Below are 19,749 nucleotides of genomic sequence, written 5' to 3' on the forward strand. Positions count from 1 at the left end.
ATTTATGTTTTGTATACACCTTATATACAAAGCCTGAAGGTAATTTTATACATAACATTTTCAATAATTTTGTGCTTGAAGTAAAGTTTGTGTACACTGAACCATCAGAAAACAAAGGTATCACTAACTCAGCCAGCCATGACAAAAGTTTTGGTTTTTGGAGTATTTTGGACAAGTTTTCAGATCTCCAGGTCAAAACAGCAGTTTGGATTATTTTATATACTCTCTTAAACAACAATAAGGAATACAAAACAAACATGTGAGGAAGAAGATTATGCTGGAAGACTTGCCCTGGCATGACCGTTTTCAATATGCAGAGATTATACTGCATGGGCAAGATTTCAGACATATGAGCTCTAACCACGAGTGATTCAGCCCAGATAAATTTCTAGTGCCTCAAACCCCCCTGGATTTATATTATGTGGATGCAATCAAGTATGTGCTCTGAAGGTTATTTTGCATTGCTTATAATTTGAAGTATAATCAAGATGCTCTAGGGGTGATTAATTAAAAGCATTTCAAAAAAAGATTTTCAATATTTCACGGTTCCTTTCTCAACATACCACATACTAACACTGTAATGAATGACGTAGAGAACATTTTTGTTCCTGAAGCAATCTCAAATATGCCTGCTGTTGATTATGAAACACTGGAGCCTTTTTTCCCTATTTTGCCTTCTGAAGTAGGTCAGGAGAGTCCTCCAAAACCTAAGAAGCCATGCCAAATGAAACCAGAGGGAGTCCAGCTATGTCCCAGAAAGAAAAAAAAAAAACAAGTAGAAGAAACAGAAGGGAAGGGCCCTTCCTGTATGCTGAATGCTCCACACACATATTCCTCCTAAAGCTCTACATCTTCTCCAAAATTAAAAGTTGCATTGCCCAATGTGTGTGTGTATACATTCCTTCATGTCAACTTCAAATCACCTGTCAAGTTATAGCAACCTCATTAATTTCACAGGGTTTTCTTAGGCAAGGAGTACTTCTGGGCTCCTTCCTCTGAAGTATAACCTACAGCACTTGGTACAACACCTAATACTGCCTACAGTCCCCTATTCAAGTACTAACCAGGTCTGTCTCTACTTAACTTCCAAAGTCAGGCAAGATCTGTTGCCTTTGGAGTATTTAAGCTGTCTTTTACATATCGATAGAGAGGGCATCAAAAGCTCTATATCCATATATCAAAACAGAATTTAGCTGGAGACAAGACCTTGAACCAAATATCTAACACAGGCTATTGGCACATTGCAGAATTAGTGCAGTTTAACACTGCTATAAATGCCATGGCTGCATCCTATGGAATCTTGGGATGCATAGTTTGTTGTGGCACCAGAGCACTCTGAGAGAGAAGGCTAAATATCTCACAAAACTACAATCCCCAGAATTCCATGCCACTGAGCCAAAGCAGATAAAGTGGGATCAAACTGAATTAATTCTGCAGTGTAGATGCCCCCACAGATTCCAATTTTATCGACATTCAGATTTCTATCTTTGGCTTGTGTCCAAAAATTGATGGACATTACTGGACACTAAACAAAGGATGCCTCAGAATTTTCCACAGTTTACAGTTCATGAGCAGCAGCTCATCATGTGCACAAAAGAGTAGGGTTTTTTTAAGTCTCTAATGATACTGAGAAAAATGGAACATTCTATACAGTGTGCTCTAACCAACTCAGTACATAAAATCGCAATTGATACACAGAAAATAGAGTAGGCTTATCCAGCTCAGGAATATTCTGAGCCTCCTCCCCAAATGCAAAACCTTAAAAAAAATCCAAATATAAAACAAAGAAGATACGCATCTTCATTACAATTCAGTTAACAAAGCATCTTTTTAAAATGCCTGACAGCACCCTCTTCCCCTCATCCTCTGTCTAGTTTTAGCACATCAGCACTAGGAAGATGGTGAAGAAAGGTTGCAGGAACATAGACTTTTCATGCCATGTTGCAGCAATTTATCTGCAACAAGTAATGCAATAAATAATGTTTGAGCTGGAAAAGAACAGGATTCTGCCCAGCATGTAAGGTAAACAAAAAGTGCCTCCAGAATCCCTTGCTGAGGACTTTTGAACAGTAAAACAGAAGAAAAAACCATGGAGGAGCTAACCCTCCCTCACCAGCTGTCCCCAATGAGTTTTTAAAAAGTATGGATCTATAGGTTTGGCCACCAAAATGGAAATTGTAAGAAACATGAAGACTGGTAGATGAAAAAGTCATACCTGGTATATTTTGAAAGAAGGCTTCAAGTTGCTTCTAAAAAGTTCAGATGTTTTTGTTTACTTACACAAGGCTTACCTGATTTGGTTGTTTCATTTCATATACACACATTGTTAGGAATGTTCTTTTTTGTGGGGAGGGGGGAGTTAGAGCTGCTCTTCTGTTTTGTGGTGTATGAACCCTTCCCTATTCTTTCCATGTCATTTCAGCTTCCTGTCCCAAATTTTCTGTTAAAGAAGTCATGTCCAGGAGCACATCTACTTCTTTTTCTGAGATATACCTGCACAGAGTGGTACAGAAAATCCTACAGGGACAATTTTCAACAAAGAAACAAATTCTTTTCATCACCTTCCAGTATTTCGCACAGTATATGAAAAGGAACTCAATAACTGACCATTACCAGGGCATTTCCTCCAGAAATTATATTACCTTTATTAAAAATAAATTTGAACATAAGACATTATATGGCTATGATTCTGAAATTCCCCCACCCCAAAAAGCCTGGTGGAACTGGCTAACAGCATTTTTCATGAGGTGGCTATAACCACATGTGCCAAGCATATTATTTGCACAGCAAGGACAGCGTCAAAAGTCACAGTGCGTGACACTAGAGTACAGCAAAGGACCTGATAACATAGAAGAACAGAGTGACAATATCCCCTTGAAAGAATGTTTATCTAATTGACTGAAAAAGCTAAAGAAGAGATCTGTATTGGCAATGTATTTTGAACAATCCACACACTTAGAACTCAAGACGCTGTACCTCAGGTGTGGAGGCTCTTGTTGGAGGATCATTTGCTTCACTGTCACTAGAGCTGCTCTCACTCTCAGAGTCAGAGGAACTGTCTGAATCGCTTGTGCTCCCCGACTCTGGACTGCTGGAATGTGCCAATGCCACACTTTCAGGCTGCGATGGTGGGACACTGCAAGCCAATACCATGAGATAAAATTAGAAACAGGCAAGGATCATCTTTCTGCACTCCCCCACTCCACCTGACACAGCACTGCTAAGAAAAACTATTCAGCCAGCATAATTTAAAATGGCCTGCCATTGTTCATTGGAAAACAAAACACAATGCCCTTCTACCAAAAAATACTAATTCTAGGGTGAGGGGGGAAAGTGGGGGAGAGAAATTGGGGGGGGGGGGGAGATTATAATCAACAACAGATAGGAAGTACTTCCAGAAAGATTTCCAGGTCAGCAAACCAAGAAAATATGTACATTACTGCATATTTGCGCTTTTTACCTTTCTCCCTCTCTGGACATATTGCAGCAGGATAATGCAAGCAAAATTACAAGTGAAGTTCTCTATCTCTACCACATTACTTTCCATCAAAAAAAATAAGCCTATGAGCCTTTCCAAGCTTAACCAAGTCCCACTTCTGATCTAGTTATTGCATCCTCAACAAAGTTTATGGAATTATTTCTCTTGTTGCAGGTATCGGTCATCTATGCAAGTTTCCTTAGGCCAGATACAGATGGGCAGAAAGGAGCACCAAGGCGCCGCCCCCTTCTGCCCCACATGGAGGCGGCAGCAACCAAAAGCTCCAACGACACCATTTGTGCCCCTGCATGCAACGATGACATCCATGTAGTGCCATACAATTTGGAGGCAGCGCCGCATGTATGTCATTATGATGGCCCCCGTGTGAATGGGGGTGAGCCATCATGGCACCAGGGGTGCGCACTAGAGCATGGGAACATGCAGATGCTTCGCATTCCCAAGCCCTAAAATTGGCCCCATGACGGCACTTTTTGCCCGTCTGTATTGGGCCTTAGATTTATGTAATCTACAGCAATCTGTTCTTTCCCAAAGCAAGTTTATTAGATGCTGTTTAAAACAGCACACAATAGCAGTTATATCCCATATAAGGATTTCTGGTAAGCAGCAGGACAGTATGTATTTCTCTTTGCAATTATAGAACTTAGAAGTTAAACATTTCTTTTCACTGCACTTTGCAGGAGTTTTTTTTAATTGGAGTTTTCCTTGACTGAGTTCAGATAAGCACACAGAGGATTACTGTCTTAATCTGTTCCCTTTCTCCTCCCCTGTTCTTCTAGCTGTCCCTCCCTCATGTTTATGCTTTAGTGTTTGAAACTTCACAACTGGGCAGGTTAAATTAAGTGGTATTTCTCCAATCTTTAATTCACAGTATTTAGTTTAAACATGACTAAAACTTCTGCACTTTTATTAAAGTAAATGAAATCAGTCAGTGGATTGCACTAAAAGGGTGGGGGGAGGAGGACTGAGACATGCTGTTTAGGTGCCCATAGTTCAACACAACGAAATCTGAGGCTGAATACCTTGGGAGTCTCTGTTTCATATTTTGCCAACTACACTGGCTGGTAATTATTTCTTTGCTCCATCCAAAAGTTGTGGGGTTTTTTTTTAAACTCTTCAGGCCTAAATGGCCTCAAGCAATGTTACCTAAAGGAACTTCTAACCTGATCACTCAGATCATTATCTAAGCTTCTCTTGGGTAGGAGCTAAAGCAGGTGGCCAAAAGAGAGAGAAAGGACCTTTTCAGTGCAAGCATCCTGCCTGTGAAATGTTCGCCCAAAGAGGCTCATCTGGCACCAATGTTATGGGCTGCTCAGTACCAGAGACCTTTTTTATTCTCCTTGGTGTTTTAAAAACTGTTTTTATTGATTAGCAAGCACAAGTAGAGTAGGACAATTATGAAGGAACTAGAAACTGAATTGGATTGAATACTAAAATCAGGACTGTCCATGCCATAATATTTCCCATTTCTATGTATGGGTGTGACACTTGGACCGTGAAGGAAGCTGATAGGAAGAGAATCAATTCATTTGAAATGTGGTACTGGAAGAGTGTTCTATTGATACCACAGACTGGCAAAAAGACACATAAATGAGACCTTGAGCAAATCATGCCTGAACTCTCTCTAGAAGCCAAGATAACTAAACTGAGACTGTTGTACTTTGGACACATTAAAAGACGTGATTCATTAGAAAAAATAAGGAAGAGGAAAACTACACTATAGGTGAGTAGACTCAATCATGGAAGTCACGGCCCTGAATTTGAAAGACCTGAGCAGGGCTTTTGACAACGGGGTGCCTTAGCGGTCTCTCATTTACAGAGTCACCATAACTTGGAGTTGACTTGATAGCAATTAACAACACATTTATTTTACTTCAGTTTCATACACTGTAGTGCTTTTAAAGGCTTTCCCCCATTTGTTTTGTTGTTGTTGTGTAACTTATGGCAACCCGTTAAATAAAGTGTCTTACGCTTTGTTTAATTATAATCTATTTCTAATCTGTCTTTTATATTTTAAGGCACTACACAATGCCCAGAGGATGTTGCTTTCTGGATGCAGTCAATCAAATCAGCTAATCAATCCTTTCCTCTTTTCAAAAGGGACCAAAGCTAAAATGCTAACTGTGGATTTTACTCCATGGTAAAGTAAGTACCATTAATATAAACAGAAGTGGGCAAGAATTAATGCATGCATGAAGGGGAACTTCTTAAAGCACAACTGACACAATATTGGAATGGAAATGCGTAAGTTAAAATTGCACAGCTGTGAAGTTCATTTTGTGGCTTTGGGCCAGACTCTTAACTTTCAGCTTAACCTATCTCACAGAGTAGTTTGCGAGGTTACCCACAGGGCAACCTCAGAGGGCAGTCTGACCTGAATTCTTTGCAAAAAGGGCAGGATAGAAATATGAGAAGTGAACAGTAATGTCCTCATTCTAACATTCTCAACAGCAATAAAGTACTGCTAAATCACTTCAGGCCACACTGAAAAAAATGACATGATACTCCTGCCTCACTAATTATATGAACAGAGAAGCCTGTAAGGTGGTCATTTTTTTCATGGCAGGACTTGTGACTTAAGGGGATGCAGGAAAGGAAGAAATTGAACAGGTGATGTTTTCAAAAACAATGGGGTCAATGACAGAGAAGGGTTAGCTTGTTGATTTTCTGCATAATATGGCCGAATGTGTTAAGATCCTTGCAAGAAAGAAGATGACAGCCTTAGTGTCTAAAGTGCAAAGCTAGCATCCTGTAAACTATGGTTTATATGTCAAAAACAAGGCTGGAGGACACCTGCTCCTCCCCTGTCCCTTTTCAGCCAGTTCTCCTTTCCTTTCCCAGTATTAACTGTGGTCTTGCATTATATGCATGTCAATGCAAATCTTAACCATTGCTATACTAAATGAAGACCAGAAACATGCTTCAAAACAGTTTTCCAAAACACAGGACAGATTCTATATGCATTAAAAATTGTTTTGTTGGTTATATATGTCATGAAAAACCATCAATAAGACAAACAGGAAGGGGGATGGGAAACTAAAAAAAGGAGGGAGAAGGCACATGATTTCTTGAGAATGGACCTGATTTTCAAATTGTGGCCCAGCCCCGACCCAGCTTCTGAAAACATTCTGCATGCTCCTGAATATATATTATTGGTGGCATACACACAAAGCTGTCCTATTACCCTCACAATCACCATGGTAAAGAAAACCAATAAATCTTGTTCAATACTTTCTATTCTCATTCTTTTTATCAACATACTAAAGGCAAGCAACACAGTGCAACAGCATATCCAGTTTGTCAATGTATGCCAACAGAAATTCAGCCCTCCAAACCAATCTTTAAATAGTTTAGCTAGTCTGAGTCCCTCACCATATAGCTTTCCACCCATTCTAAATTACTTCCACAAGAACTTCTGTTTATATAAATCAGAGGTGGGCAAAAGTGTGGACCACAGGTTGCATGCAGCCTCAAAGTTCGTTATTATGTTTTCTGTGGGTGTTTCAGGTTCTGTGGCAGCCAGAGTTGCAGACAAAATGTCAGGAATAAATTTCTCCAGAATATGGCCACACAGCCCAAAAACCCCAGAAAAGTATGGATGCAAGCCATGAAAGCTTTCGCGATCACATTCATTATTATGCATCCTCTTTTGGTCTAAAATTGGCCACTCACACGCCTAAGTCCTTAGCTAGTGCAATTGGCCACTTGTAGTAATTTAGTTCTTCCACTATATTTTAGAATTGGGGAGAGGGGTGCATTCCTAAAACTAGAAATGATCAGAAGTCACCATGTTTGGGGGGGGGGGGGGGGAGACCTTCATGGAAAATGTCCAGAAATGTCCCATCATGTATGACTCCTGGAGGTGCAGCCTTCCAATTACTGGAAGTTTCTCATTCACAAAAGAACACCAGTATCAAGCCCCCATCCCTACCCACAGTTATTCATGGTAACTCTTGCCAAAGAAACTGTACCTTGGAGGGGTTGAAGCGGAAGATGGCTTATCGGAAACCTGATAATGGAGAAAATGACAAAAGAATATGGAAGGAAAAGTTAATTTGAACAGCAGTTTAGAAAGGAAAAGCATACTAGATAGATTTAAATTGGTATTTTGTTCATTTATAGGATTAATAATTTTATATACACACACTGACTTGGTCATCATCACCATCTTCACTGTCACTGAGCTGTAGATCCTCAAGCAGTGTTCTGAAAGAAAAACAAGTAGTCAATGCAGTTTCATGCTTGGAATATAAACTATCCTTTAAAATCACAAGATTATCTGGGAACAGTGTTTTCCATTTTGGAATCAGTGTACCCAATTTTGCTTCCAAGGTTTAAGCCCATTTACGCTCAACATATTGCTCAGTTTGGAAAGCATCCCCTAGTCAGCTGAACACCTTCTTTGTGCTCCACTTGGTCTGCTCACAGTATTTTTCCTGGAAAATGTTTTGTGCTGAACACAGACTGCACTTTTGATTGGCAAAAAGGCCACACTGAACCACCTCCTCTCCAAAACAAAGAGTCTCCACTTACAAAAGCTCATACTCATGGTCAGGGATGTTGCTGGGCACTTAAGGGCTGCAGGAACTGTTAGAGAGGGCATTAGGAGAACAGGAGGGGAAAACAGGTAGATTAGGAAAGAAAATAAAGGGGGGGGGGGAGAGGCAGGAATGGAAGAGCAGGTTCAGTTGTGGGGGGGGGGGATGGAACAAAAACTGAGCAGAGAAAGAGGCAGAGGAAGCCTAGAAAGGAGAAAAGAAAGAAAGCAGAAGTAAGGGGGTCTCCGTGAAAGGATCTCCCCTCTCTTTCACACACACACTTCTTCTTTCTTATCTACAATTTCTGCAGTTGTCTCTCCATGTGATGGATATCAGGACTTTTCCCCAGACCTCAAGAAAACACACACACACACACACACACACACACACACACACACACACGGCAGGCAAGCACACTAGGAAACCCAACATCAATTATTACCTTTCAAGATCAGGAGAAGCCCCTCTCCTCCATACACATGCACAGATTCTCAACACAAACCTGAGTACCTGGAGTTCAGAAGGAAGCATACAACACAGATGGAACTGGGAAAGTAGAAACCCAAACCACATTTGGGTTACCTGGAAAAGGATCACCTACCCAAGCTGTTGGGTAAGAAAATCCCATGAAGGTATCCAAGATATTTTCCAATGCTAAATTGCCATGTAAGGGAGACAGCAACCCATTCCCCTTCAAATAGCATATCCTATAGGGCAATTGACCTTGGGCATGTGACATGCTCTCAGTCTCAGGGGAAGGCAATGGCAAACCTCCACTGAACAAATCTTGCTAAGAAGACCCCTGATAGGTTTGCCTTAGGGTTGCCATAAGTCAGAAATGATTTGAAGGCACATAGTACACACACACATAGGGCAACTAAGATGAGTGGGGGAGGCAAGGATGTGACTAGTACCAAGGCTCTGAGGAACAGATCTGAACCCCTGAGAAATATATTTGGGGATGGGATTCCCTTGGATGAATCCTAGCAGAATCCATACCACGGTTAGAAATGAAGATTCACAGTGCAACACATGTTTGGAGTATTTACAAACACTTCTTTCTAGTAAAACATGACCCTCCTGGTTGCACAAAGCAAAGTTCTACTTAAAGGTGGCAGTGAAACAAAAGATACCTTATTGAACATTATAACATTAATAAATATTAATGTCTGTCACTAGCTTAGATTTCATAAACACTACTAATCCAAGAAAAACTGAACAACAGTCTAGTGACAGGAGTGAAGAGTGGAAGGGAAAAGACAGAAAATGGTTTCATAAGGATATGAAACTTTGTTCTGTTAACAAGAGAGAAAATAAATTCTGAAGTGACAAGGATGCATGAAGAGGTTTTATGGCACACAGGTTGAGTCTTCCTTATCTGGAATTCCAAAATCCAAAATATATATAAAAAAAAAATCATGAGTGGCTGAGATAGGCAAACTTACTAAAATATTGTATAAAAATACCTTCAGACTATGTGTATACGGTATATATGAAACAAATTAGTTCTGTGTTTATACTTGTGTCCCATCTCCAAGCTAGATCAATATGTACAAATATGTATTCCAAAATCCAAAATATTTCTGTTCCTAAGCATTTTGGATAAGGGAGATTCCACCTGTAATATACAACAGGTTAGGTCTAGATTGTCCCTTTCATTTGCAGAAGGGACGACGACGACGACGATGATCTATCTGTATAGTTCCATAAGTTTGCATGGCACTTTACAGATCCTTTGGAGACTCCCTTCTGCAGCAAAGGGGAAGGCAAATTTATATTATTCCTCTGAAGGGGATACAGTATTTGCAGGGAAACCTTAGGAAAACAAAAACTGCATTATCTGTACAAGAAGAAATAAGAATAATTTAAACAAAAAAACAAAATAGTGCCATACAAGGATGATGATGATGATGATGATGATGATGATGATGATATGCTTTTGTTGTGATAGCAAGAAAATAAAAGATTTTTATTCCTAAAAATTATCCTTCCCATGCTCAAATGGCAAAATATTTGTTTTTCCAGTTACACACCACAGATTTTGTTCAGAAAGTACATCCAGCCACTTCTGAGGACACTGACGTATGACTGCTTGCAGGATAAATTCTGGCAGCTGCTTGACACCAAACAAACAGTGCTCCCAAGAGCCAAGTGGAGTAAGTGATGGATAACCAAGTCCACATGAAACCACAGGAAGAACAGGCTTCTAAGCCAGATAAGATCTAAATTCTTCTTGCTATTTGCCAACTGGCACTCCTAGATGAACAAAAATCACCCACAATTTATCTCTGTGTGCACATTTACACACACACAGACACACACACACACCACACACACAGAGCCTAGTTTTCAAAAACAACAGGCAAGGAAGTATCTCTCTGTTTCTGGAGTATATTGTGTTAGGACTTAAGTGAAAAGTGCTTTGGGAAATAAGGAATAATTCAAATAAGGAAATATAAATAATTATCTCAGGGAAGCTAAGTTGTATTAATTCACAGTATTTAAATAGCAATCAAAATACTTTATATACATAATATCCAGATACAACAAACATGCAAGGTTAGTTCACCATTATTATTAGATAAGTGGAAGATCTGTAACAAAATAGTGCAATGTCTCCTGACACAATTAGGGGCATGCTCCTGTTCAAGGCTGCAATCCCTAGGTCTTGTTCGACCTTCATGTGAATTCAGGAAGATAAGGAAGGGTGCCTTTTATGTTATACATTGGAGAGGTTCTAGGGAATGAGGAGCATAGATATCATTGTTCCTTTCCTTCATCCAGTAACATTTCTTTATACTACAGGAGAAAGATTTATTTTTTAAAAAAGAAGTTCACTTTTTGCATCTCTTTTACCTCAGTGCTAAACTATTTGTAGGCTGTTAGGAAGGAATGGAAAACATTTCTTCTTTTCTCCACACTTCCAGTTTCCTTTTTCTCTTCCTTCTCAGTCCAAATCTTGGATGCTCAGAGGCCCTTTTAATTTACAAATGTATCGACTTCTGAATTGTCTTTGAAGTTCTCCACTAAGTATACAAAGCCATTATTTTGGGATGGCTTCATTTTGACTGAAAACCAACCAAATTTAGTATGAAAAGAGAACAAGTAGAACCTGCAACAGAATGTTGTGGTCTGAAAGTCTTCTGTTCAATCTTCCAGATGCTACACATTCCCATTCCCCAATTTTCTCCTTCTCTCCTTTTTCCAATAATCAGTCACCATTCAGTGACCACTATAAACTGCTGAGGAGGGGGAGCCCCTCTAATGTTGTTTTTCCTAAAGCATTTTTATATTCCTGCAGGTTTCATCGGTCAGTCTACGTATGCTGGTGCCTCCCTCTTGTGTACCAAGTGGTACCGATTTGAGATGTAGGAGTATGTGAAAATGCCTTACACCAAATCAAGCATTGGCTCATCCAGCTCAGTACTGTTTACACAAGTGCTTCTCAGGCAATTTGACATGGAGGACTAGAATATTTCTCCCTCAGTGTGCCAGGAATTAACATGTATTTCTGCCCATTTGCTGCAATTGTTTACTACTTTCCTGGAAACTCACCAGGGATTGGCAACCAATAGCTCAGGAACAGGCATCGGTCCAGGGACCACCACCCAGCAGCAGCTATCGTTTTCCTGCCCTACCTGGAAATGCCACAGACTGAACCAGGGGCCTTTTGCATACAATTTCAAAGTTATAACCTCTTCCTATTTTAAACTACCTCATTGGGCTCCGTGGCCGTGGGTTAAGATCTGATTCAGAAGCTTTACCTCTTAGCAGTGAAGCTACCTTCGCTTGCTCTCCAATTGTTACACCTCCCATCCTAGGAAAACAGTTTCCCTGCAACTGTACATGCCAGAACAATTCTATGGGATAGGCAAGGTACCTGGCACAGCCATGCTCGCAATGCAATCAAGTCCCTTGTTAAGCCTTAGTTAAGGTAAACACAAGCTAATGAAATTTGGTCCTTTGGCATTTGTGGTGTACAATGGATCCTATTATGTAAAAAGGAGGAGCTCTATCAAGGGATTATTATCAGCACAACCACAAACTCCAGAGGGCAATCCTACATATATTTACAGAAGGCTAATAATAAGGTTCTCAACATGAATGTCCCCTTTCGTCCTGGATCTACAGTGCTGGTTCATACAGCATTATGCAACAGCAAGCACGCAGCTGCCAAAAAAGAAAAAAAAAAAAAGAAGCAGATGCACACAGGACAAATTTAAAAAGCTACGAAGAGAGGCCAAAAGCAAACTAGTGAGTATTTAATTGCTCATGTTTTCTATTAGTGTTAGGTATTAACCAAGGACCAAAATGATCATGCTGGTAACAGATTAAACTGACAATCAAAACTCAAAGTACTGGTTATGACTTTTAAAGACCTACATAACTTGAGTCCAGACTCAGAAAGACAGTAGCTCCCTATATGAGCCTACCTGAGGTTTAAGACCTGTGCAGAAGGGTTTTCTCTCAGTCCCACCACCATAAGAGAGAGCCTTCTAGGTGGCTGCTCCCAACTTGTGGAACTACTTTCCCTAGGAAGTCCAGGAGGTCCCCTCCTCGCTCTATGTGTTTCTACTTCATTCTGTTTCAAATATGTTTTAACTTGTGTTTTCAGAATATGTTTGGTTTAATTGTGTTTTCACTTTTGAACAAAGAGGTTTTTGTTTTTGTTAAGCTGTACTGTGTTTTTAAAAGGTTGTATGCTGCCTTGAATCCCACGCTGGGAGAATGACAGAGAAATAAATAAATAAATAAATAGGCAGCAATCAGTGCACAGACAATGTCCTGTGGACAAAATATCCCAGACAATAGCTCAGAAAGTGGTTGTCTTGATCACAACACAAAACAAGTCACACACACTATGCATACACTGCTGGTTCACATGCTACTTCTTTCACATAACTGGGCAGATGGAAAATTTAGCACATTCATATGTTTGAATTTCTTCTCAATTGTGTATGTGTTGTTTTTGATTTGAATCCCACCTTTCTCTTCCAAAGCTAACTATAAAATGAATAAAACAAGCATCGTTAAAAAAAGAATAAATTAAAACATCAGACAACTTTAGAGGTAACCAATCATTAATTTAAAATAAAGAAAACAGAACTTGCTTTAAAAAAATGCCCTCTTAACTGCAACCTGGCTTGACTATTTAAGACCCAACTAATTTTTTAAAAAGTCATTGACTGCTGATGAAAACACAAGGGGAGAGGTAGTCTAGCTACTTTTTGAATACAACCTGTGGGCACAGTTCAACAGCCTGTGGGTAGCCACCAAGAAATCCCACTTTCATGCCTACCAAATGTGCCTCTGAAGATGGCTAGACTGAGAATGGGATAATTATATGGGAGAACATGATGGTGCAGATAGCTTGGGGCCAAATAATATTATAAAATGGTTGCTGCCAGACTCAAGAGGCAAGTAATCTACTACAGGTTGAGACTTCCTTATCTGAAAATGCTTGGAACCAAAAGTGCTTTGGATTTTGGATGGAAGGGAGGAGATTTTAGAACACCTGTATTTGCATATATGTGTACTGTACATATTGAGGTATCTTGGAGATTGGAACGAAGTCTACACACAAAATTAGTTTATATTCATATACACCTTAGACACATAGCCTAAAGGTATTTTATATTTTATTTTAAATATTTTTTTGCATGAAATAAAGCTTGTGTGCACTGAACCATCAGAAAGCAAAGGTGTCACTATCTGAGCCATAAAAAAGTTGATTTTTTGGAATATTTTGGATTTCAGGATAAAAGAGACTCAACCTGTACTAGAAAAAGGGAAGAGTAGTTATGTATTCCAGAATGAAGACACTTGAGCTCAAAATAAACCCCTATTCAAAGGAAAATGACATTATGTGGGAAGACCACGTCTACTATCCAAAGATGAGACCATTTATTTTTTCATTATCTTCTGAACAGCTTCTCCCAGAATAATAGATAGAAATAAATTGCCTGTGTTGGCATATTATTAATAGCTTCCAGATACACTATTCATAATACAGCAAGGAAATGGTGTACAGTATTATCCCCAGGAATGAAACATAGGAGTCATAGCTATACCTGGATACATGATAAGAACTCTTCCTAAGTAAGGGTTTTAATCAACCCTGTCAGCCAGTATTCTCTGTCAGCTAGGCATGCTTAACTAAGGCTCCATACAGACAGGCCAAAATAAAGCTGCTTTGGGTGACTTTGGAGGTGTGCTGTTTAAATGATGCATGTGTCCTAAGAGTCTGGAAGCCACACCAAAGCCATGCTCCAGTCCTAAGTACTGGAGCATGGCTTTGGTGCAGCTTCCGAACGCCTAGGACAATGTATCATTTAAAGAGGATACCTGCAAAGTGACCCGAAGCAGCTTCATTTTGGCCTGTCTGTACAGGCCCTAACTTAGCTCCTGGTCAAACCTCCCACCCCAAACCTGACATTCACATGCACTTGCACTGCCAGCAGAATGGACCTCCTTCTCCCCATGCAGCTAATTCAGGAAAGTAGGTTGGACGGAATTCAGTTTGTAGCAATAGTGTCACACTTATGACTAAGTAGTGATCATGAGTACAGAACAGTAACTGTACACTTAACTAAGTAACTAATGTAGATACCGGCCCATCTATACACATTTAAGGTGAAAGCCTAGATTTAATTTCAAAAGCTCTTATTATCACTTCCATTTTTAAAAATCATTGTTCTCTTTTATTTAAACAAGCTGTTCGAGAAGTGGTCCAATTAAAGTTGAAGTTACGTATTCAGCCAGGCCACAAAATAAAGCCCAACTGACAAGTCCTTAACTCTGGCTCGGTTTGTAATTTAGATAACTGAATTCTGGATTATATTGCAAGTGCAGTTTCCAGATTCATGCAACATCATGTGAAGACATTGGAAGGCCAGACTCTTTAAAAATGGCAGTGGCAACACTTCATTTTTAAGTTTTCAGGCACATCGGGGCAGGGGGGAAGCATGTAGTTACCTTTGGGAAAGAAAATTGTTTAAATTGGAAGGGGCATTTAGTCACAGAATAGCTCCTAAAAATTATGTATCAACTAGGAGCACCCTTAGCAAATGAATAAGCTTGTTCCTTCTAGGCAACCACAGCTAAAGAGAACAAGCTTGTCACCTGCTCTCTTAAAACAATAAAACCTGCTTCCACTCCAACAAAGCCAGGTGCTAAACTTAAGGGCCAAACTCCAGAATGAAAAGCCCTCTGGGAAACTCTAGTTTGCTCTGCAAAGCTGCCTGCTTAATTTGGGCACACAGATGCAGAGGGATTTCAGCTTCTAATTAACCCGCACAAATGCTGCTTGTTTTCAGACAGCTACACTCTGTAATGTGACTCAAGGTGGCTGCGGTTTCAGACGGTCACGTGCATTTCAAAAGAAAGAGAGGCAGAATGAAAGAAAGAGCACCATTGTACAGAGCTACACACGCACACGCGCAAATCAGCGCTGGATTCTCATTAATTAAAAAAAATAAACAAACACGAGACCCAGACATAATTAAGTCTCGGGTTCCAAAAGGGATTTATACTATTTATGCAGAAATCTTTGGGAAACTGTCACTTCAGCTCTTTTGCAGACTGATAGGACATTCTCATTAACTACTGATAAAAAAAATTATTTGACAAGAAAATGGGAGACCTTTCTCTTCCCATTATAAAATAGGCATTAGTCAACCACCTGATAAAACAAAGCAGCATCCAAGGATTTACGTTCCCTGTTCTAACCTAATTCCAAAAGGACTCAAGCAAAACACTTGAGCTGTTATATACTAGGACAAACCCCATCAGGCAGATCGAACTCATCCCACTAGCCTGATTCTGGCAGAGGACAAAAGCTGATGATTCATAGGAAGATGCAAGCATTTTTGGCCTGAATGCATGTGAAGTAATCTTCCTTCATCTCGAGTTATAAAAAGAATGGCATTAGTCCGGTAGGTTTCATACTTCTCTAAAACCCAATCTGCCAACAATTATGCAGATTTAAAATGGTCCTTTGGGGTGAAAGAAAGGCAGAGGGCACGAAATCAAGCTTACAAATAAGAACTTCAATTCGACATTGCCTTGAAAGATGTTTTGCTGCTGTGTTTTTATGTCTTTTTTTGGAAGTGATGTACGGATAGGAGACAACACAAAGAGGGCAAGTAAGGGCTGCAAAAATGGCTATGGGAGATCATATGTGGTCCATGGAATAGCCACCCATTTTATACACTTGACATTTTTCTACAAGGATACTGAAGATGCAAGCCTTCACCTAATGAGGCTTTCTAGACCGGCATTTGGGACGTCCGAGGACGTCCCATTTTAAAAAGGGGGGTCTTCTAGACACCCTGGGCCTAATACGCTCCGTCCGTACAAATGGCACCGGCCCTTCTACATGGCCGGCGCCATCTTTGCGTATCGGACGCTGAGCGTCCGTACGTGTCGCGTCCTTGTGACGTAGCGAGTGCGCCCTGGCCCTCGCTACGTCGCAAACGCAACTCAAAAAGAAGCTCCATTTTGGAGCTTCTTTTCTGTCTGCACGGGAGCCGCCGTGTGAGGCTCCGGCTCCCCCGCGGACTAACCGCGGCGGCGGAAGACCGCCGCAAAGCGGCGGTTTGTACCGCCAATGTAAGATGAGGCCCATTCTACTACACAAATTATAGCTATACAATTCCATTTTTAATTGACATGGCTCCATCCTATGGAATCCTGGAATTTATAGTTTGCCAAGGCACTGAAGCACTTGGCTGAAAACCCTAAGTACTGCTCTTAAACACCAAATCCCAGGACTCCACCGGATGGACTATGACAGTTATGTGGAATAATAGTGTGTAATTCTGTAGTGTGAAAGGGCCCCTGGTGTGTACACAGTGGGGTTAAAAGGATGAACCATGAACTGGGAAGTCTTTATTTCGGCCATGAAAGGCAACCCAAAGCCTCACTACTTTATCCCCATCTGCATTAACCAAAGCCATCAACTTGCAGAATGCTAGTAACTAACAGGCAGAGCTATATAAAATCCTCAATACTGTTATTACATAATATTGCAGTTAAAGCCTTTGACAAAGAAGATTATTTGAATGCAATGTCTTTTTATGCCCTGCCAGCACCCCTTTCCTCTTGTCCTCTGCTTAGCTGGAAGGGTTTTTTCAGCAGCATAACACTGGGAAATGGGGAAGGAGCCTGGAAAACGACAGATTTCGGTTACATTGCAACAGCTGTCTACAGGGAAAACAATGCAATCAACATAACTGGAGTTGGGAAAGGTGGGATTCTACTCTAGGCCAATTCTCCTGTACCTGTATGTGTTACCTACAACAGGCAAGGTAAACAGCAGCTGTCTCCAGAATCACTTACTGATCATATATGAATAGTAAAACAGAGAGAAACAGGGAGAGTATAATGCCTTCCTCAAAAACTCTTCCGGCAGGTTAAAAAAGCACAATTATACACTTGGCCACTAAAGGGAAATCATGAGAAAGTGGAGGCTAGTGAAAGAAAAATTCACCTTTGATGCATTGTGGAAGGAGCCTTCAACTGGTCTCTAGAAGGTTGAAAATATTTTTGTTTACTAATGGAAAGCTTTCCTGACTTGGTTACTTCATTTCACATATTTGTATTGTTAGTTTTGGATTTTAAAAAAGTCTGCTAAAACAAATTGTGCTGCTCTTCTTTTCTGTGGAGTAGGACCTAATACTCTTGAGGCAGCAGATCCTGTCTGATCTTGGCAGATACAGAATCACAACCCTAGTTAGTACTTGGATGGAAGACCGCCCACAAATACCAGGTGCTGCAGCCTATATTTCGGGAAGGAACTGGCAAACATACCTCTGGTGTTCCTTGCCTGAGAAAACCCTATGAAATTCATGGTGTTGCCATAAGTTGAAAGGGACTTGGACAAGGAATCTATCCCTGTTCTTTCTACATGGATCCTTGTTATACGCTGGGTTTGTTCCAAGATCCCCCGTGGATAACAAAATCCGTGTTGCTCAAGTCCCATTAAGTATAATGACATAGCAAATGGTGTCCCTAATAAAAAATGGAACATCAAGGTAAATGTATACTTTTTGGGAACATTTTCAAACCGTGTATGCTTAAATCTGTGTATAAAAAATCCGGTATAAGAAGGCCGACTGTATGTTATTTTTTCCTCTGGTACCGCATTTTCTGTTGAAGAAAGTACTGACCAAGAACACATCTTTCATTCACTGAAGTTACCTGTATACCCAAGGCTCACCCAGTGTGGCCAAGATAAACACACGTCAATGGGATGGTTGCAAGAAGAGAAAATATGTGGTTGCACTTTTTTTCTTTACCACATGAGGATGCATTAATTAAAAAGTTATTTTAATAACAGAAAATGCAGAAATGTCAAGTTTTCTTCACCACACCACACACATTCACATTGTACACTCTTGTTGCACAGGCTAGAGTCCAGAATCCTAAATACAGAACCTTAAACTCATGAAATGTCCATACTAAAAGATAGCATTTTTAGTATTTAGTCCTATGTTAGCAGCGCTCAGCAAGAGATAGAGGACAGCTGGAAGAGTTCACATCTCAATGTCTCATAAAATATGCTTCACTCAATATTGTCCTATCAGTCTCACTTTAGCTTCCTATGTATCATTAGCTTCACTGTAGCTTTAGCTTCCAATGACCTTCTTCCAATGTTTTACGGCAGGATAAACCATCTGGTGCTTTTCAGATACTCCAGACATTAAATCCCACAATTCCTGACCACTGGCTGTTTCGGCTCAAAGTTTTGGAGTTGCAGTCCAAAGAAAATCTTACAGTCAAGATATAATATTCAGTCAAAATCTACTCTCCTGTAACTTAAAACCATTAGACCTCTGGGGAGCAGAGAACAGACTTGGGGAGGGTGTTCTCTTGTTCCACCGCCATCACAGGTATAGCTGGGAAGGACATGGGAGAGATCCATCAAAGTGGCTGCCCTCAAGCAACAGTTCTAGGAGTTGCAATTCTTTGTCCAACCTACATTATTTTATTTTATTTTTCTTATATCTTGCCTTACTCCTTTACAGACCCAAGGCAGCCCACATCATTAAAAAAAGGCATGATACTGTTAAATCATATATATATATATATATATATATATATATTATATATATATATATATATATTTTAAAGTAATTAAATAACAGTACAATTAAAAACAAGATTAAAACACACTGATCATGATAAAAAAAAAACACACCACCACCACAAACCTTTCTTTTGTCACATAGATTTTCAGCCCAAAGCCTGCCTGAATAAAAAGTTCTTAGACTGCTAGTCAAAGGAAAGGAGCAAGAGGGCCAAATGAATTCCCTGGGGAGGAAATTCCACAATATGGGAGCAACCAGAAGGCTCTCTCCCAGGCAGTGGCATCCCCAGGGTTGGTGTCACCCAGTGCAGTAACTCATGGTGTCACCACCCAATTGACCTCCTCCCATTTCACACCATACAGAATCCTTAGTAATGCTTTTTTGCACTAATGTTACTCGTAAATCATGAAATGTAATGCTAATAGTTGTGACATAAACAACTAACAAAATTTAAATTATACCTTCAAATAACAATCTAAATGTATTTGCACAACCTAAATGTATTTGCATATACATAGTGAATATTTGGTTAAAATGTGTTGTTTTTAAAGAAAGTTTTAAAGGATTTTTTTTTTAAAAGTTGCAATTTGAAATTTTGATTTTTAAAAATTCTGGGGCCTCTCCT

General features: G+C 40.0%; 2 protein-coding genes across 5 annotated transcripts in view; one reads left to right on the forward strand and one right to left on the reverse strand.

Moving 5' to 3' along the window:
- KLHL8 (kelch like family member 8) overlaps positions 1–5,569 on the forward strand; it is a 61,413-nt gene extending 55,844 nt beyond the window's left edge. Inside the window, exon 11 of the transcript XR_006104242.1 lies at positions 5,515–5,569. The gene's annotated coding sequence lies outside the window, so the exon portion shown is untranslated. The remainder of the gene's footprint in view (positions 1–5,514) is intronic.
- Positions 1–19,749, reverse strand: part of AFF1 (AF4/FMR2 family member 1) — a 151,268-nt gene that overhangs the window by 22,728 nt on the left and 108,791 nt on the right. For 3 of the 4 annotated variants that reach the window (XM_042470217.1, XM_042470218.1, XM_042470215.1), the window contains exons 8-10: positions 7,642–7,702; positions 7,468–7,505; positions 2,977–3,136 (exon numbers count right to left, since the gene is read on the reverse strand). In XM_042470217.1, the coding sequence (XP_042326151.1) occupies positions 2,977–3,136; positions 7,468–7,505; positions 7,642–7,702 (259 nt within the window). The remainder of the gene's footprint in view (positions 1–2,976; positions 3,137–7,467; positions 7,506–7,641; positions 7,703–19,749) is intronic. The other variant, XM_042470216.1, reaches the window with a different exon arrangement.

Source organism: Sceloporus undulatus, chromosome 5 (assembly GCF_019175285.1).
Source record: "Sceloporus undulatus isolate JIND9_A2432 ecotype Alabama chromosome 5, SceUnd_v1.1, whole genome shotgun sequence".
Taxonomy (NCBI): domain Eukaryota; kingdom Metazoa; phylum Chordata; class Lepidosauria; order Squamata; family Phrynosomatidae; genus Sceloporus; species Sceloporus undulatus.